The following is a 27,779-nucleotide window of genomic DNA, read 5'->3' on the forward strand; positions in this document are numbered from 1 at the left end:
TACCACAGAAGCCCTTTTATAATTAGGAATTTATTCTAACTGTAAAATTAACAAATTGAAATATGCTCTAGAACTTTGGAGAAATACTGCTTTCAAATAAGTCTCACTGCTTCCACAGTGAATTGCAAAGCAATAGGCTATTTCCTATTATTTCAGTGGCTACATATGCAATAATGTTATTAGTTACCTGGTAACTACAAGATTCTCAAGAAGAAAAAATGTTGAAACTGGACTTAAGTCTACCTTAAAATGTACCGCTAAGTACTTTTGTGTTACCTTTGAACAGTGCTTAAACCCCAGTGCTTTTTAATCTCCTTGCTTATGTGCCACCATCACTAAACTAGTAGACAGAAAATCATCAGAAATCCAGGTTCTGATATGTTCACAGCTCATTACTACTGAACAATAAAGGTAATTTTTACATTGTCTGTACATGTTAAGAAATCTGTTTCCTCAGACAGTTGTTTTAAAAGGCTGAATTACCAACATGTTAATTTTTTGCACTTTAATTTGTATATTTACCTGTTAGATCCTTTTAGATTTTGTGGTTGCCTTTTTTGGTTTGGTTTTTTTAATCCTTATTAATCTCAAATTCCAACTCTAAAATTTATTTTCATCAAGTTTCCTTTCCCCCATTCCCGTTTTCTGCCATTAAGGAGACAACCTGCAGAACAAGCACTATCAGGCTGTCCTGAAATGAGTATTCCTACACATCTGTAACTTCGTATATGTGGCACACGCTGTATCAGATGACACAGAAACAAAATCAAATAAAAAAGCCAGTACTGTAAATACACTGCATAAAAATAAGACACGTAAGCCAATGCAGAACAATGAGGAAATTACATTATTAAAAGGTTTTATTTAGGTTTGGTCAGTACAGGTAAGATAATATTGGAGTCACAGAGCAATATGCATCAACAGGATACAACAGTTCTTAAAAACTGAGTAACTATGCACACAATTCATAAACATTCGGTCACCTAAGGAGAAAATGCACAGATGTATGGTGGGAAAAACTGTAATTAACACTGAAACTACTACGGGACTCCTTCAGCAAGTCCCTCTTTTTAGTGATAAAACTACTGTACTGGGCAAACTTGGCAGTCATAAACCCACAGCTATTATGACAAATTTTGAAGGTGGTGTAAGTATAACAGTATGAGTAAGAATGCCCTTACACAGCACAGGTTCTAGATATACACAGATTTGTACAGACATCATTTATGTTATACTTTATGGAAATAATTTCCATTTCAACTTCACATTAACTCATATAAAAATAACTTGAGCTACACAAACGTTCTTTTAGCAACATTCAACGTAATTAACTGTTAAAATTTCCAAAGTGGCAGAGGTATTGAAGCAAAAAGAAACCCACAAAAAGGCAAAATTGTGACAAGTATGCACTAATTTAAACGGCTTCTGGACAGTATCCTCTCCCAATTTCAATGACACTGTATAAAAATTTTGCAGAAAAATGTTACAAAACTGAACCCTGCACATTTACACTGGAGTCCAAACCATTCTGGACATGACGAGAACCCACAGTTCTGTTACCTTTCATGCTCACTGTTTTCTCCTCTTGAGGATCATGATTGGAGTCTGTGTCATTTGAGTGGTGAGTGAGAGAGTTTTCACTGCCAGTGGGAGAGTCTACACTTTCATACCCAGTACTGAGCTGGTTTATGTAGCTACCACTTCCTCTACCAGTTCTATCTTCAGAGTGGTTGGACAGCTTATTACCATTCCCTGGAGAAGCCGGGAAGTCATCTTCTGTGCTGCTACCCTCCCTATAAAATCCAGGCCCAGAGGTCCGCTGGTGGGAGGAGCTGCCATTGCTTGGTCCATTTGCCAGGCGGCTGCAGTCTTTGCCCACAGCCTCTCCCTGCTCCGTAGGCTCAGAAGATGGAGTCCTGCTGGTGCCTGCGCTGGAGGCCTGGGACTGCTGCTGCTGGTACTGGGACAGCTGCTGGCGGGTCTCCTTCAACTGCTGCTGAAGAACTAGAATGGTACTCTGCATACCCTCTACCTCCTCATCAAGCTGGATGATGAAGTCATTCAATTCTACGTAAAGAAAACACATTTGTTGCAAACACTTAATAGCCCATATATAGCTTGAATTTCAGACAAGAAATTAAAATCCTGTAACTCAGTATTTTATGCTGATATTTTTCAAGAAGTACTTTTTCAGCCATCAGGTATGCACTGATTTTGATACTCTGCCTCTGAAGGAGAAAATGCTTAATTGTCTTATCTGCTTATTTTCTATACTGTTATTCAAAATACGTGAGAAAAATTAATTTCTGGGTAAGAAGATACTTATAAAAAAGTTCAATTCCAATAACTGGTATTTTGCAAGTAGGTCCTAGTGTATCCACTTTTACTCAAGTATAAAACCTTAGCAGAAATACTGCAAAAGTAAAAAAAGGACAATGAATCACATCCATATGTAACAGATCTGAATAACTGCAAATTATTTGCAGATAACTGCAAAAGCCTATTCAGTAACCACAACACACACAAAAAAGTTTTTATATTTCAAGGAAGTTTCAGTTATTTCTCTGTTTAAGGATCTTTCGATCCTTCAAAACAGGACACAAAAATACTTTTTTACCAACAAGGCTGTTAAATAATTCCACTGGATGTTTTAATATTTATGTGCCAGAAAAAGGTTTTTACAATTAGGACTGCATTGTGGAGCAAAATGAATCTGACCTCAAAACAGTAAAAGAAATACTGACTCCCTCAGTCTTCCATTCTGCATTACCAATATGACAGAGCAAATAAAATGCAAACTGTTAAATATTGTAAAAATTCGTGTGTGCTACGGAAAACAATCATTAGGAAAACTGTTCTTGCAGGATTATTGTCATCTTGACTCATAGGGAAGAAGCAATATGTGTGGAGGAACACATCTCAATTCTGGAGATTCCTGCATTCAAGAATGCCTACATTTAAAGAATGTCTACACTTGCATCAATTATGTACTCAATTAATGAAGTACATTATCAGAATAGTAGTTACAAAGCAAAAGGGTAACTATTCAAACAAAATTACATTACTGAAACATTTACCTTAACAATTCTAATTTTATATTGCTTCTTTCTCAAAAACATGAAACTGACCAGGGGAAGATCTATCCTTAAAAGTAAAGAATATCTCAGAGTTACATCTACTGTCAAATCCAAGTCTATGCTATCTTACAGATTTCAGATGTAAAACAAGCAAACAAAAAGATATTTAGGTTTATGTGATGTCTAAACAGGTTGTATCCCAAAACTTCAGATAACCAACTAACATTCTATTAAGAACCACTGATCCTATGAACAGCTCAAGACAAGACTTTTAATCTGCATTTTCCCCGTCATTTAATTTATGCAAGAGGTCAGAGTTTATATGGAATTTCAATTTAGGTTTACAGTGCTGTAAAATTTAGACTGTGAACATAATGAAGAGTTATTCTCACTCATCTTAAGTTGCCTAAGGAAAAAAAAATTCTTACACATTGTTAGAAAGTTACTGATTTTTTTAAAGTAAATTCAAAAGGAGTCAGAATTAACAAGAAGCTTTCTGTTCCCAGTGCATGCCTGGGCTTCATGTAGTTTTATCAGCTTTCACCTTGTCAATTCAGCAACAATGCATGCAATCTAAACATTCTATTAAACAGCAAGACCTACAGCACAAAAATCTCAGTTTCAAATGCTGCATTACTGGACTGCAAATCCCACCAGTTCCCCAAAAGTTAAGGATTTTGTTTGCCTTTAATTAAGCCTATCAGTGAAGACTTAAAATTGTCCTATTTCACTTGATACTGCCCTTTCATTCTGTCAAAGATGGTTTTACATTATGAGTATCATCAGGAAATTAAACTAGCAGAAGTAGAAGGCAACTTCCATTTTCTTTAAAAAAATCCCTTACCATCCTGACTGCTTTTAAGTTCCTCACTATATTTCTTCTGCAAAGCCAACTCTGCCTCAAGCTGTGCAATACGTCCTTGGGACAGCTGCCTTCCAAGCTCTTGATTCTCCTGGATAAGCATTCGACACTTCGCCATTAACTTTTTCCCTGTTTGGCTGCAAAGGAAAGAGCCATCTATCACAACATGAATACAAAACCTTCAGTAATCTTCCTCAATCACAATTACAGACAAAAAGGAGATGCAATTTCTGCATGTCACAATTCAAGGAACATTATGCCTCAACATAATTGTCATAGCAGAAAGTCTCCCTATAGTTACCACGTGCTGTTCCAACGCCACTTGATCTTCTGCCGCTGTCCCATAAAGTGGAAGGCAAGTTTTAGTACTGAAAATATGAATAAGCATATTGTTCTGTGATACCAACATCTGGATTATCAGTATGCACAATATTGTGCTAGTTCTCAATAGAGGTACGTATTTGATTAAAGATGTGCTTTGCAATTCAAAAGACCAAGTACTGTATAAAAATGACATAAGCAAAAACCTTCCCCATTTACTGTACTGATAAAATTTAATAATTAAATTTGGGTGAAGAAAAGAAAGTTGCTTGGGGGAAATAATAAATCCCATGTTAATTTTTCCTTGTGACCTCCATTTTTAAGAGGCTTAAATATTCTTTTGAATGCTGTCCAGATACTCATTTAAAACATTAGATGTCTATTTTTCAACTGAACTTTCATGCTGGACAGTTATGTGCATAGTCTGTTTCATGATTTCTCTAGTTAGCATTTCTTAAGTACATCTTGTATGGTGAGGAGGAATGAAAAAGTAGCTCAACACTGGCAGGACATTAAGGAAGGAGTATTTATCCACTTCCGTGTGAATGACAGATTTCATATCATAAATAATGATCATTATTAGGATGTTCACTTTCTGAAAGAAATGTAAAACAGGCAGAAAAAATTATTTTCAACTGACAAGATTTTCTTTACTAAATTGGTAACATGACACATCTTTAATCTTCATGATAAAAATCACATTGTAAAGCATTATAGGAAGTAGTATGCAAATTAATATATAGGCAATACAGCTGACTCTATAAAAGAAAAAAAAAGTCCTTTAGGACTCCTAGTCTGCCAAGTTAGGATACCATTCTCAAACAGATCTCCTTTTAACATGCTCAGCACCATAATGAAGCTGTCCCCTCTTCTAAAGAAATGTAAGCTCTGCCAATAAACAACCCAAACTTGAACACTGTGAATTCAATGGCAAGACTTGCATTACTTTACAAGACCAAGAAGGTCATTTAAATTTTCATTTGCTTTTAAACAAGTGACAAATATTGAAAAAAAATTGAGGATTAAAGTAGTAGAACAGGAAATTTCTGCTACAGTCACAGCCACAGTTCTCTCCTGCAACAAAAACACCCAACCAAAAGAACTTAAAACAATTTCCTTATCAACTACCTTATGAGCATCCAAGCCTTAGACAACTTTTAAGCTCTGCCAACTATGCCCCATTTAACATTTTCCGACTGACTTTCCCAAATCTTTCAGATGGGCTGCTCCAGAAGGAATCTGGCTGTGTAAAGTCCTGGAGGCCTGAAACTCTGCTAAAGGCAGCAGCCTGTTTTCTTTCTTGATGTGATGTCCAATGCCAGCTCCTTGAAGTTTAAATTGTGCTGACCTAATACAGTCCAAGTCGCACACTTAAGATGCAAGTTTCCTTAGAGATGTTCATTCTGTGTAAGGCAGGACCACTTTGGAGATAACCAATGTGACAGATCCCAAAAGTTATTAGGCAGACATGATTTTTAGCCATTTGCAAATTCCTGTTCCTGTATTCATCACCACTACAAGTAGAAAAAGTTTACAATGCTTAAGTCATTTAGTGCTTTTCTCTTCACAAACCAATGTCAACTGTAAAATTAGCAAGTACCAGTTACACCTTGGAACTGGGACAATTTTAGAATCCCATCAACTTCTTCATGTTAATTCCTGCCAAAATGTAAAATATTTATTACCTGTATAGAAATTTGCATAGTTACCTATAATGCTATTTCTCCCCATCAAAATTTTTCCAGATGTTCAGAACTAGTGGGGCACCAAGTAACCTCCCCTTGCAATTTACAAAAAAGAAAACACATTCAAGAACACAAAATCCAGTAACTATTAAAATAAATGCTATTAGCTGTAAAACTAAATTCAGCATTGTTTTCACAAATCCTCTTGAACATACATGCAACAAAACCTGTAAGAATATAAGTGGTTAAATTTCAGAAGACTGCAGTTTGTTGTACTAAGTTTACTGCAAATGACTTTACTACCAATTTTTATTCCAAGTGTATACTCTGTTTAATGATGGCTGAAATGGCTCAGCACAGCCATTCCCTTGATTACATGCCCTTTTATTTTCCCCTCCAGACACCAGCAATAATTATGCCTTACCTACAGTTAAGGTCCAGAACTGGCTCTGCTTAGGGCTGCAGTTACAACACGTTACCCACACTAAGAACATCAGTTCAGGTTCTGAATAGGACCATTGCCTTTTTAAAAAACTAGGTCAGATGCCATGAATTAAGAGAAGCTGTATTTAACGGTGGACAATTAAAGCAATTAAGGAGGGGGGCAAGATGCAAGGAGATTGAAGAAACCTTTAAGTATTTTACATGAGTCATCTTTTTTTTTTACCTTTCCAGAAATAAAAACCAGTGAAATCTTAACCCAGTAAATGAAGACAACCTCAATTATTTACCAGAAAATAACTAACTTTCTATATTCCAGCCAGAGCATGTATGAATTACGCACATTCACATCACTGACTCAAAACTATATGATGCAAATTAGGGTATGTTGTAGCTACAGAAATACTATTTTCTTTTGATATTTTGGTTTGAAAGGAAGTGAAAAATTACTTGTCTCTCCTCAGTGGTAAATACCTATTTAGAGCCTGAGAACTTAGGAAACCAATCAACCTGTATCTATAAGTATTAAGTAATTTTCTCAATTCCAAGTTAAACAAGCCGTATGCATGGCATGCCTCTTTCAACCCATCGTAGTGAGCTTTACAAATGGCTTGGTAACACATGAACAATTTATTAATGTAAGTCTTACCTCTGGTTTGATGCTAGATCATTAAAATCTTAGGTACTGCTATAGCAAAATCATTCCAGATGTATCACTTTTTAAAAGGTAAAATTTTTGTGTAATTTTTCTTTTGCTGTTAACTCATTACTCATGCAAAAAAATAACCCTGAGTAAGTATACTATGCTTTGATCCCATATTAATCAATGAAGCACAAACAGTAAAAGATACTTCTGAGTCAAAATTATGTAGTGGCATCTTAATAAAAATCATCAGAACAGTTAGAATACATCACCTTCTGTGACAGCTGAATGTTTTTTTTTACTTTAAAACTGAATTTTCTAGGATCAGACTGAGTCATAAAATATTGCCCAACTGTTTTAAAAAAATCGAAACCACAGATGGCTAAATGGAACTCTATTTTCTAAGGAAAAAACCAAACACACAAATGCTATATCGAAGCTACATTTTGCTTTACACACCTCAGCCGTGCACTCCCAACTGTCCCAGACTGCTACTTACAAGTAACTTGGGACAACAGAACAGAGGCATCAATAGAGTAGCAAAGACTCCTTCACTGATTCCACCAAGAAAAATGCAGGCATTTTTTTTGTTTTTTAAAATACTGACTTTGTTTTCAGAGAACGAGACAATGCAGAAATAACAACCTGTTCAATTCTCGTTCATCCCAGGAGTTTCACATACAACAGTATAACCAGGAGTGTTCCTTGAACTATAAATTACAACTATTTCAAGGCACATTTTATATAGAAGCGCAATACAAAAAAACCCCAGATGTACAACAGAATAAAACACCCCATCAATACTGAAGACAGCTGCCATCATGTGCCTTCTGTATTCAGCATTTCAGATCAGTTCTTAGTGTGGAAGATCAAAATTCTCATTTCTGCATGAAAACATGCAGTAGAAATACTTATCACAACCAGTTTTCCTTATACATGCCAGTTGTGACCAAATATATGTACTGCTTCCAACAATTTTAAATCTGCAATTAGATAAAATGTGCATTTCCGTACAGTCCTAATTTTGAGACGTCCACAGTATTACCAACCATCCAGAAAACAGTTCATTATTTAGCAACAGTGACTTAAAGCTGTGTCAAGTGCTAGAGAGCCAAAGGCTAAACAGTCAAATGCATACACTATCACTGTTGTGATAGCAAATAGCACTCTTGTGGCTATTCAAAACTGGTTAGCAAGTAAACTCTTTAACGCAAAATTCACCTCATTGAGTTTTGACCCAGCAGTTCAGTGAACAAGCAGGAAGTCCACAGTCTTATTGGCAAAACTGACTTACAGTGTCTCTAAGTCACTAGGCTCAAGGTTAAGAGCGAAGCATATTCCACTTCTACATTTTACAGAAATTTTACATGTTCAATTCATGATTTATGATCTCTAGGTTCTCTCTCTTCCAAACTGTCTGTAGACACAGTGTGCCACAGACTTAAGACTTCTGTTTCTCCCTCTATTTTCTTCAAATAGAACAATTTTGCAAATGTCTACATGTTCTAGAAAAGATTTTTTTCGAAGATGGCCATTTCTTCAGAATAGTCCGACGCTGTCAGGCCTCTGAAGCAAAGGGGGAGAAAAAAAGCTGAAACACAAGGTTCATCTGGTAAGTTTTACATTAAGTATTACAAGCTGGACAGTATAAGAATGTGGCCTTTGCCTCAAAACGTCTGAGTCTTGGTGTGGAAACGAGTACTTGGCTGTCCCACCATAGCATTCTCGTAGTGGGACTGTCAGGGAAGTCTTGACTGGGGAGTATTTGTTTTGTTTACCTATCAGGCGTAAATTTCCAGGCACTCAGTTCATTTTGGGCTTGTTCCAGTTTGTCTTTAGTCTGTTCCAGTTCACCTTTCATTTTTAGGAAAAACAAGTTGATGGCTGGGTCCACCATTGTTGATCGTAGTTGGGCAACACTCGGCTGCTGGACTTGCTTGAGGTACTGAATCTGATTCTGCATAAAACAAGGAAAAAGGACCGTTATTTATACAGCATCAAATAAAAATTCAAAGTCACTTAGATGCAAATGAAAATAGCTACTCCAAGAATAACATCAAGGTAGCCTGCCTTCTCTCAACACCATAATCTAAAAAATGCAGGATAAAAATTACTAAAAATGACCTTGGCACCCTATCAATGTGCATGTTCACCCAATCCCCCATCCGTAACTTCCCAGGGCAAATCCCCCTCTACAGCCAAGATTTTCAATATACCAGTTTACATTTGTCAAAGTAGTATCTGGAACCTTAGAATGCTCCCCTTCTTTTCACAGAATCAGAATCACAAACAATTCTGAGCTGTAAGGGACCCACAAGGATCATCGAGTCCAACTCTTAAGTCAATGGCCCACATAGGGGATTGAACCCATGACCATGACCTTGGTTACAACCAAGTTCTAACCAACTGAGCTAATCTCAGGCTGCACTCCTTTGGGGTCAACAAAAAGCATACAGAAAGAATTATGTGTTTAAAAGAGTTAATTTCCACTTCAGTTCAGTGAAAGTTATTAAGGAAGGTTACAGCTAAAATTGACATGAAATATTTATAAGCAAGTAATAAAAAGGTTTTTACAAACGTCTAAGGTTTTCTGCAAATGCAACAGTCACTCAGGATGCAGGATTGGGAATTTTTGAACAAAATAACTAAGAAACATAAAATTAGAAACAGCAATTAAAACAGATTTTGGTTGGATTTTATTCTCTTGCAACAACCACAAACCAAAAGTTTACTATTTCATATATTTAGAACATTAAAATAAATAAATTTTATATAGCCAAGATTTCAGAAGTAGTAATGGAGAGGTTTTCTTTTAAATACAGTATTAGTCCAAACTTGCATGTATTAAAATAGGCATAACTTGTTTTCAAAGTTTCTTAATTTTAATCCCATCACAAAAGACTTATCTTAAATCGTACTATCAGTAAGTGTTTAGAGTCCAGGTCACCACCAATATCACAAGCAGCCTACAGTGTGTTAATTCTAAAATCTATTTATTATGCTCCCTGGATCACACATTTGTTTATTCATCAGCAAAGGGTGAACAAAATTCATGATGTTCAAACACATTAACTGAAAGTCAGGTGTTTTGCTTCCTGCTGCACAGTCTTGCAACAGAATTTCCCTGGCCAAAGGGCAGCAAAGGGCAAGTGTGTCCCTCCACACTTTGCTTTACTTGGGACACACAGCACAGCCAAAAGCACTGACAGTTTAACCACTTTCCCTGTATATACAGTTACTCTGTTATGGGGTCTTTACACAGCAATGGTGGAAGAGAAAGTACAAAAGATCCTATTTATGTTCAATATGCAGTAGCAATCTCAGTCACTTCTAGACTGAGGATAACATATGTTTTAGTTCATGTATTGCTAAGTAGCAACCAGTCTCGGATTTTATTTCAAAAAAGTGATTTCAAAGGTACTGAAAAAACTTGAGTATTTCCACTGACACATTGTTATTATCAAAATAAAAATATTTAGCTACTTAAACCTGAAATCATATTTTAAACAGATGAACTTTCATGTGTCTAAAAAGAAACATAAGGGGAATAAAGCACTACATATAAATACTTCCAGGAAATAAAGCAACTCAAGAACCCACCTACAAACATTACATAGAAACAGGTAGTCCAAATTAAGGTTATCCTAACATTTCTTGGATGGCATTTTATCCCCAGGAGTCCTTTGCAAAATATGTTGCTCACTGAATAAAGATCTATTTTATTTATTGTTATTGATGTCTCTTTCCTATCCACTCAGCTTTCTGATTCTTCCACTACTAAAATATTTGAATAACCTATCAATTCTTTGTGATAGCCATACCTAATAGAGGGTGAAAAAGCTGCACATACATGAGTTCACTGGCAACATATTTCAGAAATATAATTATAATACAGCAATATTGTTCCCAACCTGGTTTTAGAGAGGCATCACTGAGGGGGCAAAAAAGGCCATTTTCCTTGTCTTACCTATGCCCAGGTCCCTCCCTCTTCCGCTGCCAGCCTTAGAACTACAAGACTCCTTCGACTGACCGCACACAGAATTGCTGCCACTGCTCCTCACTTATGCCAGAAATGCATTAAAACACTGCAGAAGCCCCAGCTCATGCTATCCAGTGTCAGCTGACAGTCTCACTGGAGTCTCCCCATCCCACACTCCTGGGCCCAGAAGATGGCACCTACATGGGCTCCAAATCAACCATCATTCCTAAAACAGTCATGTAGAAAGAACTTATTAAGATGAACCACCCTTGTTCATTCTCTCACCAAACTTAAAGACCATTTGTTCTTCCAGCTTTCAAACTCATTTTTTTCCATCCATGCACAAGTGTTTTCTCCAGTTTTAACTCCAGAGTTCTCATCTGCCAAACTTGCCATCCATAGAGACCTAGCAACCTAGTCCCAATTATTACCTGCTCTCAGAGGAAGCCCAAACCTCTCTTCTGCCTATTTCCTAATTCCATTCATCTTCCTGCTTAGCCAGTCCAAACCTCACATTCCTGCTCCCTGTAACCACTTTCTGGTACCAGTCGCCTCCTGTTGATATTCCAGGTAGTAAGGGTTAGGGAGCAGGAGGGTTTGCCTGCAGTCAGGACAGGCTACAGCTGAACGTACAGGCATAGTCATGTCCAGTGCCAGACCCCAGAGGATGCCCTTGAAATGGGCTCTAACCCCTGAAATGCCTACTGACTGTTCACATTCCCAAACATGAAAACACACATAAGCCAGTATTTTTCAAAAGCCCATCAGATGGACAAGTAGGGATAATTTTCACAAACAGAATAAAAACCTTGTTATCAGTTTTCTCTCAGTTCTAACCCAAGACAGAACAACACTGGAAATAGTCTACACAGAGGACATCAGGCTGTGTGGGGTTTTGTGTCAATCTCTCTGGTTCTCACATATTCTTGAAAACAGCTGCATCCTTTCAGCTAAAGTCATCTAAAGACACCACAAAGTACAGACTCTCCAACATTAAGAATTTAACAAAACAGAACACAGGTGCTTAACAAAAATCTAAGTACAACTATATATCCTTATAAGGAAGGAGCAGGAGGGGAAAATATTGCTTAACTAAGAAGAGAAAAAGCACAACAGAGCTTTAACCTAAACCACAAGAGTAATAATTAACTAGGTGCTACGATCCAACTGCACCCACAGGAAGTTCCATTCATTGTTATCTCTTCCATGGAAAACGTATCTGAGAAGAAAGTATTTCCAAATGTCTATCTGCTACAGTACCTACAGTAACTGTGCAGTAGCCTGGAAGGGGGCTAAGGCCTTTCCCTGAAGTAGCAGTAACTTCATCACCACCTCTGCTAGTAATACAGCTTTATGTATGAACCACAGCCAAGACCTTACCCAGGCTTCTCTAACAGCAGCAACCTCTTTTAGGACATTGTTCCTGCTAAGAGGAAGGCAGCTCAAGGCTGCTGCTGCCCACAGGGCACATGAGGTGTTAAACACCTGAAATTCATGTAGCCCTTAATCAGCCACCCTAAACTCTGCAGAGTTAACTTCGCAGCTCCAGTCTCAGACTCTTATTAACGTGCTGGCTCTGAAGAAATCCATATGCTGGACTCAGCACAGAGCACAAGAACGAATGGACTTACGCGCTCAGCTAATACCTTCAAAAACAGCACTGCAACTGGTTTAATGTACAGGTAAATATGGATTATAAAGAATTGTTAACTATGCTAAAAATAGAGAAAGCTATTTTGTGAATTAAAGATTAGACATGTCAAATAGCATCATATGAATAGTTTGTCTCTTAAATGATTTAGCCTATAGCTTAGCAATTCATCCAACACGGTCTATTTTCCTAGTGTCACTTCACTGGAAAAAATACTCTCTAGTAATACAAAGCCAAGTAGTCCTTCAGATCTTCTTCAAACTATGTGCATTTAAACCTGAAAACACCTAAAGGTGCCGTGTCTCCATTACAGCTTTTAAACCTCTTCAAGGATGCATCTTCCTACCTCCATACACTGTGGAGGTTACATCCTTGATGTTATAATTCATAAGTCAACAGCAGGAAAAAATGTAAGGTGCGTGATTGTGTGGCCATATGTCTGTTTTTTGTTTCTTTTTGGTAGGTTGTTCCCCTCCCCTTTGTTCTTTTTAAAGTACACTGAAAGTAAAAGCACTTCAGAAGGTCTTCTAAACAAATGTTCTGGAAAGACTGCAGCTATAAACATCTAACTACCTAAGTGAAGCCAAAAATCCTCTAAGTCTTCAGGATTTTGTCAAAATTCACAGCATTTAATACTTTTAACACACTGTTTTAGATATAGGAAGAAAGGTAAACACAAGTTTGGTTTTAGTGAAAAACTTACATTACTTTTTTTTATAGAGATATTTATTTTTTGTTAGTATTTATTGTTTTAGCTATATGCTCAGGAGTCCAAAAGAATAAAAAACCACTGTTATAGCAGAATTTATCAGTAAAACTAACAAGTAGGATCAATACGGTAGTCTTACTACTACGTAAGTGTTGCAGAACAGAAAAGATGTTCATTAGCAATGTGTGCTGCCAACAGCTCGAGGGAGGTGATTCTTTCTCTGCCCTCGGCACTGGTGAGGCACGGGCAGTGCTGAGTCCAGTTCTGGACTCCCCAGTACAAGAGAGACAGACATATTTGGGTGAGGCCAATGAAGGACCCTGAGGATGATTAAGGGGTTGGAACATGTGACATACAAGCAGAGGCTGTGAGAGTGTTAGGACTGCTCAACATGAAGAGAAGGCTCAGAGAGATCTTACCAATGTGCATAAATACCTGATGGGGGAGCAGCAGAGCCAGTGGTGCCCATCAAAAGCACAGAACGCCATGAGCACAAACTGATGTGCAGAAAATTCCACTTAGACATAAGAAAACACATTTTGCTGTGCCAACAAGTCACCCTTGAGTGTGACCAAAAGTGTCATCCATTTTAGGAGATGCTCAAAACCCAATGGTGTACAGTCCTGAGTAACCTGGTCCCAGGGACCCTGTTCTGCGCAGGCAGGCTGCATTAGACAAACTGAAGGTCTCTTCCAGCCTCACTGATTCTGGGATTTTTTGCCACTGTGAAAGTAAGCTCTACCCTCTTTTTTTTCTTCCTGTTTTTAACACTACTTACTATGAACTGAAGTGATCTTAGGGTCTTAAGAGCAGTGAAAATACTGTGTCCAGAGTTAAGTGGCATACTACTATACCTGATAGCTCTGAAAGCCTTCAGGAAAAAAGAAAGACAAACAGAGGAAAGCTTAAATACTAGTTATTAGTTTGACAGAGCTTGTATTTCTCGTAAGAGAAGTTCTGAAAGGTGTATTAAAAGCAATGAGAAGTTTTTTATAATCTTCCCTCAGGAACAGCCCTGTTCAAGCAGATGAAAATTATTTTAAGGAGGTAAACCAAAACCAGATCAAAAGAAGATAATTTCAAGAAAGCAAAACTTAATTCAGAAGAAAACGTCACAGAAGATGCCCAGAAATAAGGGAGAGAATCAACAAAAAAATGTATTTAGAACAAACATTAGAAACCAAGGAGCAGATCTGCCTAATTTCAAAAGTAACTCTTCCACCTACCTAATCCAACAGATACAAAGGCTTACAGATACCTGTTACACAAATCTAATGTAAAAATCAGCCTAAAACCTTCTAAATGAAATCCAGTAAACTCAATCTTATCCTTATGCTTCAATTTGCTCCTGACTCCAATAGCAGTCAGAGTAACATTTGGTACATATGCAGAGTTGGTAAATGCTAGAAGCAAGCATGGCACATGTAAGAATTAGCTTGGTTTGAAGTAAGAGTTACTCAAATCACAACTGCTGCTGAAAAATCAACTGAAATAACTAATATTAAATGCCCTCAAACTGTAAGCAGCGATCTTTACTAATTCAATGACAGCTTAAGTGCCCTGCCATTTCTTTGAACACAGAAAGCATGATAGACACACAAGAAGGACAGCCACATGAGTACTGCTCAAAAGCTAATATTCCTGCAACAGTTTGAATACCTTTATTCTTTATAAATACTTACAGTACACTCTTGCATCTCCTGTTCCTTAGTTGCCAGCCTCATCACCAGAATATTTTCTCTTCGGGCAGACTCTTGCTGCTGTTGTTTCAGCTTCTCTTCAGATTCTCTCAACCCCGTCACATCATTAGCTAATACAAGCAACAACACGAAAAGTACATTTTATAGTATCCTGTCGTGAAAAGGTTTTAAAAGACCACTAAAAGAATCTAAAAACCAAATTCATAAGCAGAAGTCATAAATAAGCATGACTGTAAAAACCATAAAACAAGCATAAATAAAAATCAAAATACTAAAATTATTAAGTATCAGAAAATCTTTAAAACAGAGGGCTTTAAACCCACTTTTCTGGTCCTTCCTTAAGACTTACTACAATTTTGAAGGTGTTTACATGGGAAATAACTTTTAACCTGCTTGATTAACTATTACTACAACTTGCAGTTTGAAACTTGGCAAGTTGGAAGTGCAGTAGAGGAGGGAAGTCTGTACTCTGGCAAAAAGCAATCCAGAGTCTGTAAAACAGCCATTTGTGAACAATCCTCAAACTGGTCTCAACACTCCATGAGAAAATGACATTCAAGAACTTCGGGAATGGCAGTTCAGTCACAACTGGAATTCTTCTGATCCATGAACGTTTAGGAAAACTTATATACAAAACAGGAGAAGAGACAGCTCGTTTCCAAACTACTCAAACAAGAACACATGCAAGCAACCCAATACCAACTGTATACATTCACTCTACTACCTGTCAGGCATAAAACAACGAGAAGTCTGAACCATTTATTTTTTTCTAATTAATCAGGTGTAAATGGCACTAAGAACATTTGCATCGTGACAATTATTTCTCAATAATTCTTTGCAGATAATTCAATAATAGTGATTACTACGGCCTGCATTGTTCCCAAAATAAAAAAAAACTGGGAATGTTGAAACAACTTGTCTACGTTAAGATAGTTTGAGACGTGAATGAAATCAACTGCTTCCATTTGCTGTATCTGAAGTATCTCCAGAACTCAAACATTACAGGATGACAATAAAAGAATGATGTAACTACAGCAAAAACAGAGGACACCTCTTTGGACTGACAGAAAAGTACCCTTCAAACTTAATGGTGCTATACCTAAAGTATTTAAACTGAAAAGGTGAGTGGAAAACAGGAAACGTACTCTGTCTAGCTGCCAACAGAATTTTTAAAGGTGATGTAAGGATTGGCTATCCAGTCACGCCCAGAATTTATTCATATTTTCTCATTTCAGTGTAGGATGCTTTTCCCCCTATTCTCTTCCAAAAGACCAAGTTTTAACAACCATGTAATAATGACAATCAAATTCACCCAATCAGATCAAATATTACTTGGGGACTCATTTCAGACATCTACCTTTAAAAACTATTCCCCCTCCCAATCTTACAATCCTGTAAGACTACTAAAACCACAGACATTCATGGAGTATTTCGGTATATGAGGTTTCATTTCTAATGGTGTAGTTCTGAAAATACACCTGTTTATGGGGTTATGCAAAAATACTTTTAGATGCTGTGATAAATTTTCAACAGAAGATAAGTTGATGAGAAAATTGGGAGCAGCTGAAAACTTACATTAGAAAAAACAGTGGCTTTTATTCTGACAAGTAACTGACATAATAACCACCTCCTATTTCTTGCACTTTTAAAAAGCACAGATATTACTTGACCACTCAGCTTTATACAAACATTCAGGTAACTTGTACCATTTTGAAAATTGGCTGACTTACAATTAAGGTCTGTGTACTTGCCCTCCAGAGCTTGCACGTACGCTTCATACTGTTTCCACCTATTGCATGTAAACAGAAAAAGAAAAAGTTTTCTGAAGCTCAATTTATTAAATCAAGACATCTCATGCCTAAGCTTTCAAATATACACTGATACCATAACCAGAAAATGTCAAGAGGGAATCAGATCATTGCATAAAAGACAATTCCAGTTTTAAAAGAGGCTTTTAATAATGGAAATGGTTAATCCACTTTGCACCTCAAAAGAATTAAAAGGTAGCTGTGCATTACAACATTTAAAATTGACAAATTAAAAGTTACTGTAATATTTTAGACAAACAATGGGATCAAACCCTAATTGTAATCTTTGTAAAGTACCCAATATGCATCTCATTCTCATCGCAGAACAATTCAGACAAAATCATGTAACAGAAACTGTGATACAAATACAACATTAAGTCTCTTACCAACTGAACACAACAAGCAGAAGTGTATTATAATACACTAGAAATGGCAGTCCAGGTTAAGCAGTTGTAACAGGTCATTCAAATCAAGATCATTCTCTGATTATATTCATCACCCAGAAGATAAACAGTTTAACAACTCCTTGAAGGTATGTTATTTAGGCAATTCGCCCAAAAAACATCACTCTTAAAAGCATTGCATCTGATACAAACCATTAAACTGGTAGCAAATAAAGTCTGCAGTAAAGTTAAGCATGAAGTGCCTTATGAACAAAGTTCACAGGGTGGTGGTTTGGGATTTGTTTTGTTTTTAAAGTCCCCCACACTTCACTGTGTGTGTTTGTCATGATGGTACAATTCCACATCAAGCAAATTCATCTAACAGCCTACTACTACAGATTTCTGTTCCCTTCTCCCAAATGCCCTTTCTCCCTAACAGCTATTTTGTGCCAGACTCATCATAACTGCTCTATCTGAACTCTAACCTACACCATTAACGCAACTGAAACTGCAAAATCTAATTCTAGGTAATTTTTGACCATTTACTCTCAAAAAAAAAAGTCATCTGTAACAGCAACTGAGATCACACCACTGGGAAAAGCAAAAGGAAGCACAAGATTTCCTTCAAGCAAACCCAAAAACAGCACGAATTAACTCTCTTACGCTCTGCAGAGGAGAGCAGCTGAGCTGTATTCCTACTTACCATGCTAAGAAGTTTCACCATTTGACCACTAAAAATTCCATGTCAGTTCAGGAGATTTCAATCCCCCAAAAGCAAAACTGGAAAGGTCTACTAACAGCTGACTCAGAAAAAAATAACCTCATTTTGCATAGAAGAATTGTATGCATTGAATAGTCTGTTCTCAAATATACTGGAGTACTTGCTTTCCATGTTACACTCCACAGCCCCAAACTAGAAAAAATCGTGACACACACACATTCCCGTAACAGGAGAGATACAAAGAGCAAGTAAACAAGGACCTGAAACACAAGTCAGATTGTGTTGACAGACCACTACCTGAAAAAAAAGAGGAGAAGCCCTCAAATACCCACCCACAAACAAATCATGTAGCCTCTGGTCACGAAGAATGCTAGAGATAATAACTCTAAGTCAACAGCCAAAATCCTGTAAAAGAAAACCCAAATGGCACTACATCACATCATGGATTTTAAGGGTTTTTATGCCTGCAAATTCTTTTAGAAAACACTCATGTGACTCATGTCACTCTTCAGACATGGCATGTCTAAAACCTGGTGACAACCTGCAGTTCCAGCAGCTTTTATTGGATCTGGCTGAGGTGCAGTTAGTTTTCCCCACAGCAGCTCTCACAGTGCTGTGCTCTGCAGTGGTAGCTAAAAGGTACTGGTAACACACCTGTGTTTTGGCCACTTCTCAGAAGTGCTCATACAACATCAGGGCTGTTTCACCAACGCTCGCCACTCACCAGTGGGCTGGGGATGTGCAAGATCTTGGGAGGGAACACAGCCAGACCCAGTCTGACCAAAGTGCCGTTCTCCACAGGATGTCTGATCAGGAGGGTGTGTATGAAGCCCCACTTCCCAGGAAGAGGCCAGACATAGAATCAATTCTCTGCCAAGCAGAGAATCAATCCTGGTTTTTACGCTTTGCTTCCACACGCAGCCTTTGCTTTTGCTTGATTAAACTGCTGTTAGTGCGACCAACAAATTTCTTTCCATCCTTTCTTGTGCCTTTCAGTTCCCTAAATAATCTGTTTTACTAAATATAGTCTTTCCAGCTTATTTCACTGATTGTTCTCCCTTGTTTATAGCAGTAGCACAGTAGAATTATGATCCTTGAAAAGCTGAAGTTAAAGTTGTAGCTTCTAAAGTTAATACTAATGAAAATAAAAAGGAAAACAAGGAACTTTGACACTATAAGTAGTTTCAAAAAAAAGATGAAGATACTGAAGATCACTAACAGTATTTTCAGTGCTCCAGCCCTGTTAACTCCTAACACTTACCTCTTCATTCCTTCTTCTCTGATTCTTTTGTCTACACAGGTAGAGCAGACCAGATGACAGTAGCTCAAACAGGACAGGTGGAAACTCTGTATTTCCAGGTCTCCAATGACTGTATGAATGGTACTTGGGTCTCTAACACTGTTCTATTAATGAACAGTTGTCACAGAAAACCTGAACAATGAAAGGGCAGTATTTCCAGATGTACAGTTTTGGTCTGGCATCATACAGCTGAATCTCCACGCACAACAGTTTTGCTTCTTTGATTTTTTTCAGTTCTGTGGCCTCCCAGCTGCTGACATGCGTGGCTGAAGGGAGCCTGCATTAGCATTACACGAATCTCGCATGCCAAGGTTTCACAGAGAGGCTGAAAGGGGTGACAAAGACGGCAAGTTTGTGGAACGTTGCAATGATGCTCTTGCTCAGTGATGCCAAGCCATGTTGAAACTAGACAGCAAAAACTGAGACTAACCTAGCAGTGGATGTAGTATCACCTAGAAATCCCAGCTACCAAGTACAGCTCTAGTATAAACCAAGAGTTCAGAGCTGTAAGTTATGAAAAAACCTGCAATGCCATTTGAAAAAAGGGCAAAAAAAGCAAGTATGATCTGAAGTCTCCATCAGGCTCCACTATCAGGAAATTGTTAGACAAAGTCAATTCACATATGACATAGCAGGTCTTTATTTCAGATCCAGCTAGAAACTAACAAAACCTGTATCCAGAAATACTGCAATTCTCTGCATAAAACCAGAAAATTTCCTCAGAAGACAGAATAAATTAAGGAAGTCTTCATACAAATAGCATTTCTAAAAATTACATACTTTTCCAGCTATCTCACTTTATAGGCTCTCCTGTGAAAAGACTTTGTCCCTAAATACACTAAAGTTCATTTCTAATCTAAAGTAGAAATATGTTAAAAAAAAAAAACAGTACTACAAGCAGAAATATTCTGCCCCTCCCACAAATTATGCTGGAATTGAAATGTGACGATTACTACTAGTATAGCTTTAACTACAAGAGGAAAGCATTTCCCTATGGGAAATTTTTTCTCCTTACTTGAGGATGATATATCCTTTTACCAGATTTCATCTACATGTAGCTGCATTAATTTATTTAATAGACACAGGTAAAAACAACACTTACATGGACATCAAAATCCAGTTTTCAGTTAAACTATTTAAAAATTTGCACAAAAGCTTCTTTAAATAAACCAGTGATTTGTAGAAACTTGCTGGCCAGACCTTAAGCCTGAAGCCTTTCTTTCCAAGATACGAAAAAATAAATAGATTACACATGCAAAGAGGAGGACTAAGAGATGCACTGGTTTAAGTAAACGTGAGAGTTGCCTTGCCCTCCCTGCCTCTTGTTAACCCTTCCAATATATCTGTCATGGACTAAGGCAGCTCATCAGTGAACTTGAGTGGGCAAAAAAGACAAAGGCTAACAGCCAGCTTTCTCTCTCCCATCAGTTTGATTTTCACTCAATCCTGGCTTCTTGATCTGTTCAGTAATTTATGTCAGTAATCTGATGGTTTGATACTGACAATCTATAGAGTCTCAAAAATGCTACTTGCAAATGCACTCACAGAACTGGGAGGACAGTCCTGAATCCAATTTACATTCAAGGGGTCACTTACAGTCTCACAAGAACTGGAAGGTAACTGAGCAGCATTACATCAATTACTTAATTCCCTTCCTTTTCTAAAAATTTTAAGCAGACGTTGTAATTTGAAGCTGTTGAGTCTTAAATACCACTTTTTCTTAGAGTACCCACTTTTTATGCTGAGCTTTGGGGTTCATGATAAAAAGCACTTGGGGGTAAGGTGCACACAGCAGTGCCCCCAGGCTGTTCCGAAAGGGGCTGCCTCTGAGTGCCTGTTGACTGAAGTTCAGTCAAAGCACTGTATTTCCTCAGAACTGCTTGTGTAAACTGGGGTGCTTCAGTGTCTTTCTGACTAACCACTGGGCTAAAGGACCTGAGCAACACTGACGAGAATTTTGGCTAAGGCACAGAGTATTTTGTTATAGTGTTCCTGGCTCTTCTTTCCCTCAGAAGCTCCTACACGGTCAAGCTGCATTAAAGAGGGGAAAGATGAAGATGAGTCCACAGCAACAAGTTGTGAGACAAGCAGAAATTTCCAGAAGGCCAGATCTAAAGGGTCTGTGATGATCCTCCTCATGCTTAGTCAACAAAAGTTAAAGTGAGCAAAACTGAATTACGTACTTCATGGCAAAGAGCAGTGAAATTGCTATTCATAGCACAGAAACTGACAAAAAACATTAATCTTTTCTATGTATGTTTTATCACTGCAATTGTACAGCAACAATGATGTTGCTGCAACCTGAAAGGCCAAAAGGTGTGACACATGCCTGTCTTAAAAAGCATTTGCCTCACCAAAGTATGGACCAAAAAAATACACTGCAAATCTTCAGACACTAACAGTCAACACTTGCTTTTCTGTCTCAAACTAATTGAGATGCCATTGACTAAAATATGATATGTATAATAGCAATATAATTTTATTCTAACCTACAAATTACAGCCACTGTAATAATTGCTAGTTTTATGTGAAATCACAATTAGAGATGAACTTGCTATAAATCTATAATATGCACTCCATACAAACAAGGACAGTGTTTGCAGAGGACTGCTCAATGCAAACTAACAGAGCAGACACAGCTAAAAACGCATTTAAATGTCCACTTTCGGGTATAGCAGTTATTCTTCTTAAATCCATCAATGCCCTTTTTGAGAGCATAAGTCACTTTTTCTATATGCTAAGAAGACCATTCAACAGCAACACAGCTGTCATTGGCAAATTTCCTTCAGCCTCTTCATTAGCACAGCTTAGCTGCTGACAGGCTTTACCTCCTAGGCGTACTTCATCACATTCTCACCTGAATATATGCTGGGAACTCACATCTTCTACAGTTGAAACTAATCATTGCAAGTTACAGAACCTTATTACAACAGAGAGCCTTTGTTCTCCCACTATCAGCAGGCAGGTGGCACAGGACCTGGGCTTTGGTACTTTTGCATGGATTTTATAGCTGGAAGTAAGGGCATAGCTTACTTTGACTTAGGAGTTTCACTATTCCCAGGGATAACCTCAAGTACAGAAATTGCTATAAAAAAAGGATCACAAGGCCAAAACCACTTATCAGAGAATGATTTTTCCTTGCTGTTTAAATACATTACTCTTTACTACCCAGACTACATACTCAGAGTAAGCCATAAACCAATTTTAAACTTAAGGAGCTAGACTGTTTATTCCCTGGGAAGAACTGCCACCCAAAAGGAGCTGACAGGATAGTTTACCCAGAAAGGAAGGAGAGTAGATGATCACCCTATACAATGTGTTGCCCATGTATCCCCACACTTCAACACAATTTAGTCTTTGTTCTATGAAAGAGCAAAACTGACCTTGACACCCTAGCAATGCCAACAACTTACAATGCACAAAAAGTCAAGAACTAAATTTCACCAAGATGCACAAACTGTTCCAGAAGATAAAGAGATGACCCACAGATGTCTAGTTTAGTTAACTCCTTGTTTACAAATCAAGAAATTCAGGCACACAGAGATAAGTGGCTTGGGTCAGCTTCTCTAGGCAGGTGATCTGTGCAACAAGACTGTCTATTACTGTTTCCATGGTGACGCTTATATTTCCAAAAGGTGAACAAGATGGCCAGGCTCTTCCTTATGCAAGTTCCGGGCAATGAAAACTTCGTTGTAACATTTTACTGTGAATATCTGAACATGCTGAGAAAATGAAAGCATGGACTAAAGAAAATATAAACCTGCTGTAGGAGTAAGGAGTTGACATTTTCTTGATGTTCAAAATAACCTGCTATCTAGCAAGGAATGTAAGCAATTGTATCTTCTACAGATACAAGTGAAAAAAAAAACCACTCCTGTTCATGTATTACAAAATATTATTCAGGATTTTACCTCTTTGGAAAAAAGGTTCTGTCCCAAATTACAAATAAAAGTATTTGAGACAATATGAGAACTTTACAGAAGAGACGTACCATGAAACGGACAAAACAGTTTTTCAGAACAAGGATGCTGAAAAACAACTGAAGAGTAAATTCACACATCTTACAAGTTCATTAAAAAGTTAAGATGGAAAAAAACACTTTTTACTTTACCTTAGGATGAGCTCATCTCTAGGTAAAACCTTAAAGTCTGCTTCACTAAGGCGAACCTATGGAGCAAAGGAAAAGCATAACTTGTCAAGCTGTCATGATTACCTGGGACAGTGAAGTCATAGGTAATCTTACACATACCTTCTTTGGGAGAGGTTCTTCATTCGTCATTGTGAACTCTGAAGGGAGAGAAAAAAATAAGGAGTTTTATTCAGCGTAGTTTCTAGAGTACAAAAAATACTGAACAAGTCAGAAGTTTGTACTTCTAAGCCTTAAATTTTTTAATTTGCAATATTAGACTACTGAAATATTTGTTCCACGCAATGCAGAGCCAGAGTATAAACAACAGAAGTTTGCTGCTGTAATCTAGATACATAGATGCATTTTCTTTAAGTTAACCAAAAATTTGTATTTATGCCTAAAAAGCCGACTGAGTAAAACCACATAACCTGATATCACACAGACATTTCCTATGTCTCTACATCTATTTAGCATTTTACAAGTTAAAGGATAATCAGGGTCCGAGGAAAGCAATTTCTACTACTTTAGAATCAATCTGGAATGAAAGAGAATCATTACCACTAACGTTTGAGTTATGTCAAAGTAACATGTTTCTCCAAGTACTTAGAATAAGATTTTAATAAACACTAAGTAATGTTATTTTTAAATACTTTAGGAAAGGTAAGATGTAAAATAAATGGCTTGGATACACTATCAAATTCAATTCCTCTTGTGCACATGCAGCACAACAGGCCTACATCATGCCAGGTTAAACATTCCCATTGCCCTGAGTTACGGGACATTTCTGTATCTCAGAAGGATAATACTATACATAGTATTCTCAACAACTACAATTATATAAAAATCACTGAGTTTGCAAATCTTATAAGTATACAAATAACAATAAATCCAAGATTTGCTAGTCACGCATCTCTGCAACATGCTTTACAACAGTAAAGTTGCATATCATATTAAGAGTCAACAAACTTGTAAAGCTGCTACAATGCACATACACCAGAGAAAGGACATATCAACTCCTTGGCTGCGAACACTTTGCTTCAAAGAAGCAATCCTCTTAAGTAGTAAATATTTTGTTTTCACAAAGACTTTCACACATTACCGTAGTATTTTCACAATGACACCCAAGGAACTAACTATGCCAAATAAGACAAATCCTAAAACTGTTGCTAGGACAAGCAAATACCTGCCAATGAAGTAAAGCCTCTTGAATCTGCACTAACCATCGACAACTACACAGTATCGTACCAAACAAGGCCCAAGTTAACAACAAACAAAACCACCAACACACACGGTCCTATAATAAATACTGACATTAGAACCCACAGGAGAACATTCAGTAGAAGAATCTCACTAATGAATGGCAGCTTCCTGTTGCTAGGCTTAGTAACACACAGGCACTTAAGTGCTTGCCTACACTAAGAAGTTTCCCTGCACTCCCGCCCCTTCCCTCCTGCACACAAGTTAATCAAGCATTTTGCTTGAACTTCTGGCTGCAGTTCCGTATTTGAGATTGCTTTACCAAAAACATACCTTAAATAAAAAATAAAAGCATAAGAGGCTATTAACACAAATTGCCAGAGCCCAGCTTATACAGAGTGACTGGAGATCACAGAGGGAATGCTTGCTACCCTGTATTTAGACCTTACCTCTCCCACTGTATTTTTTCTAAAGATATTTAAAATCTTTAAGTCCTTTGGAGTTTGGAAGTAGTCTTGAAGATCTCAGCAAGTGTTAAGTTCCCAACGGAGAGAAACGTGCTTTTCAGATGTTCCACACAACTTCAGCTAACATTGCTTAAATTGCACAGATTATGTCAGGTCGTTATGTGTGTGTGTTCCTCAAAAAGTACCAGGAGCACACAAATATCAAAAATGGTGAGGTTCCCCAAAGACTTGGCTGGTGAACCATGATGCAGCACACTACAGTTACAAACATCTGTCAGTCATGACTGCAAGAAATCAATGGCTGATGCTCCATCTACAGGTATCTACTCTGTATCTCCAGACTTCACACAGAATTCCAGCACTGAGCTCTCCACAGCAGCACCAGACCAAGCTACTCCAACCTCTATGCCCGGCACATCACCAGTTACAAAACCATCTCTTTGCTTTCAGACAAGAGTATAAAAGTGAAGACTGAAGTTACTGGCCATCATATTATAGAAGTTACTATCTAGCATTACTAACAGAGATAGAGCTGCACACTAAAAAACTAAAAACACTGTGGCAAAAATATTCTATAGGTTACTGTGGAACACTTAGGTTGATTACTATCTACAAGTAAACACTTAGTACTCTTTCTGTACATATGTATTTCACCTCACTGCTTCCCTGAAACAGCTTTCTGGGCCCCTACAGTAACTCACCAGAAGCTTACACGTTTATTACTGCTAGACATTGCTATCACTGTGCTCAGTGTTTTTCAGAAACATTAGAAGCATCAGGCTGACTACAGCACTTGCCACAGTGATTTGCCTTCGTTTTCTGTTAATAAACAGGTGAATTTGTATGTTACAGACAACAACACTGCAATAGAAATGTTCACTCTTTGAATGTAATACAGTAACTTTTCAATCACTGTGCATCAAGAGGTGCTTCTTGTCGCTCAGCTCTCCTCTGAAAGAGGTGATCTCTCACCTACGGAAATATCTTCCAAGAGCATCATTAAGTGCTACTTTTTACAATAAAAACAATCAGTGTAAACAACATTCCTGCATAACTGACTGGAATTAATACGATTACATTCTGTGATTTATATTATGACCAACTTAACTGTACTATCCTAAGTACTTCCATGATTTTGCAGAAATGGTGGCTGCCACACACTGCTCCCTCTGTATCTTCTCCTAGCAACAAGCAACATCAAAGCACGCTCCATACTTTAAAAAACATCGTCATAGACAATAACAGACTTTTTACGAAATCTCACAATGTTTTAGGCTTTTAGGGCAGTTTCAACACAAAAAGATACAAAATGGGGAAGTGCATTTTAATTTTAAGAACTCTGGTACGAGCCTGCACACTTTTTCCTATGACGTTTAGAATACACAGGATTTAAAGATCAAAAGTAATCGAATAATATCAGGTATGATGCTTTACTAGCTATACCTCAAGTAACTGAGTTATTTTAACAATATGAAAAAAAGAGTTCTGTGGGGAAAGCCCCAGTATGGGCTTTTGGCTCCCAAAGCCTGTATGTGTGTATACATATATCTATGACAGAGAATTCATAGAAACAGAATTGTTAGGGTTGGAAGGGACCTCTGGAGATCATCCAGTCCAACCTTCCTGCCAAGGCAGAGTCACCTAGAGCAGGTGACACAGGAATGTGTCCAGAGAGAGACTCCACAACCTCCCTGAGCACCCCGTTCCAGTGCTCTGCCACTGTCAGTTTAAAGTTCTTCCTCTTGTTGAGGTGGAGCTTCTTCTGTTTTTAGCTTATAGTCATTGCTCCTTGTCCCGTCACTGGGCACCACTGAAGAATCTGGCACCGTCCTCTTTTGACACCTGGCTTTGAGATATTTATATGCACTAATGAGATCCCCTCTCAGTCCTCTCTAGACTAAACAGGCCCACCTCCCACAGTTCCTCCTCATAAGAGAGATGCTCGAGACCCCCATTCATCTTCGTGGGCTTCTACAAGACGCTCAGTCTTTTCCTTTTTATGTTTAAAAAGGAAAGCCTCACAGTAACACCAACTGGCCCACCCTCCCGCTGGCCTCGGCAGCAGCGGGGATCCAGCCGCCCTCCCCGGCAGGGGAGGCGCAGGTGTCTGACAGACCCCGCTGCCACCGCCCCCGTTCGCGGCACTGCCCGCCCCGCCGCCCTCGCTCGCCTTGAACGAGGGAAGCGCCAAGCGCGTCTCCCGCAGCCGGAGGGCGCGGCGACTGCCGAAGGCAGGGGCGGGACGAGGATCGCGGCCGCGCAGCCAGGCCGCGCTCGGGGCCTCACACAAAATGGCTCTAAATGCTTCCGCTCCTCCCCTCGCGGTCGAGCTCAAGTACGGGGGCGCCGCCGGGAGTTCGGCGCCCAGGGCCCACGGGGTGCCCGATCCGTCCGTCTGTCCCGCCGGGGCCGGGGCGGAGCGCTGGCGCGGCCACTCACTCACCTCCCGCCTGCGGCGCGGAGGCCCCGCGCCCCCCGCACGCCGCTTGCCTAGGCCGCGCTCCTCCTCACATCGACGCGTGGCGAAACGCCGCCGGCTCTGCGCCTGCCGTCGCCGGCTCCGCGGGCGCCGCCGCTCCGCAGCCAGGACCGCCGAGCCAGGCCGCTCTGCCCGGGCTACCCCGCACGCCGCTCCCGCCCGCTCTTTATTTGCGGGTTCTCTGCGCTACAAAATGGCGCCCAGGGAGGAAATGAGCGCCCGCCCCG

General features: G+C 38.7%; 1 protein-coding gene across 3 annotated transcripts; it reads right to left on the bottom strand.

Annotated features, from left to right (window-relative positions):
• Positions 1 to 834: 834 nt before the first annotated feature.
• Positions 835 to 27,779, bottom strand: WTAP (WT1 associated protein). 3 transcript variants are annotated; one of them, XM_071549393.1, is made up of 8 exons: positions 27,517 to 27,777; positions 23,530 to 23,567; positions 23,392 to 23,447; positions 16,799 to 16,857; positions 15,051 to 15,178; positions 8,808 to 8,986; positions 3,922 to 4,076; positions 835 to 2,067 (listed from the first exon to the last, which is right to left on the bottom strand). In XM_071549393.1, the coding sequence occupies exons 2-8, from the start codon at positions 23,557 to 23,559 to the stop codon at positions 1,484 to 1,486; spliced, it is 1,191 nt and encodes a 396-aa protein (XP_071405494.1). In that variant the 5' UTR covers positions 23,560 to 23,567; positions 27,517 to 27,777; the 3' UTR covers positions 835 to 1,483. The 3 variants fall into 3 exon arrangements, 1 of the variants encoding a protein (XP_071405494.1); XR_011697157.1 differs by lacking the exon at positions 835 to 2,067 and adding an exon at positions 8,251 to 8,595 and having other exon boundaries at positions 3,987 to 4,076; positions 27,517 to 27,779; XR_011697158.1 differs by lacking the exon at positions 835 to 2,067 and having other exon boundaries at positions 3,987 to 4,076; positions 8,251 to 8,986; positions 27,517 to 27,778.

The sequence above is a fragment of the Pithys albifrons genome, chromosome 2 (assembly GCF_047495875.1).
Source record: "Pithys albifrons albifrons isolate INPA30051 chromosome 2, PitAlb_v1, whole genome shotgun sequence".
Lineage (NCBI taxonomy): Eukaryota > Metazoa > Chordata > Aves > Passeriformes > Thamnophilidae > Pithys > Pithys albifrons.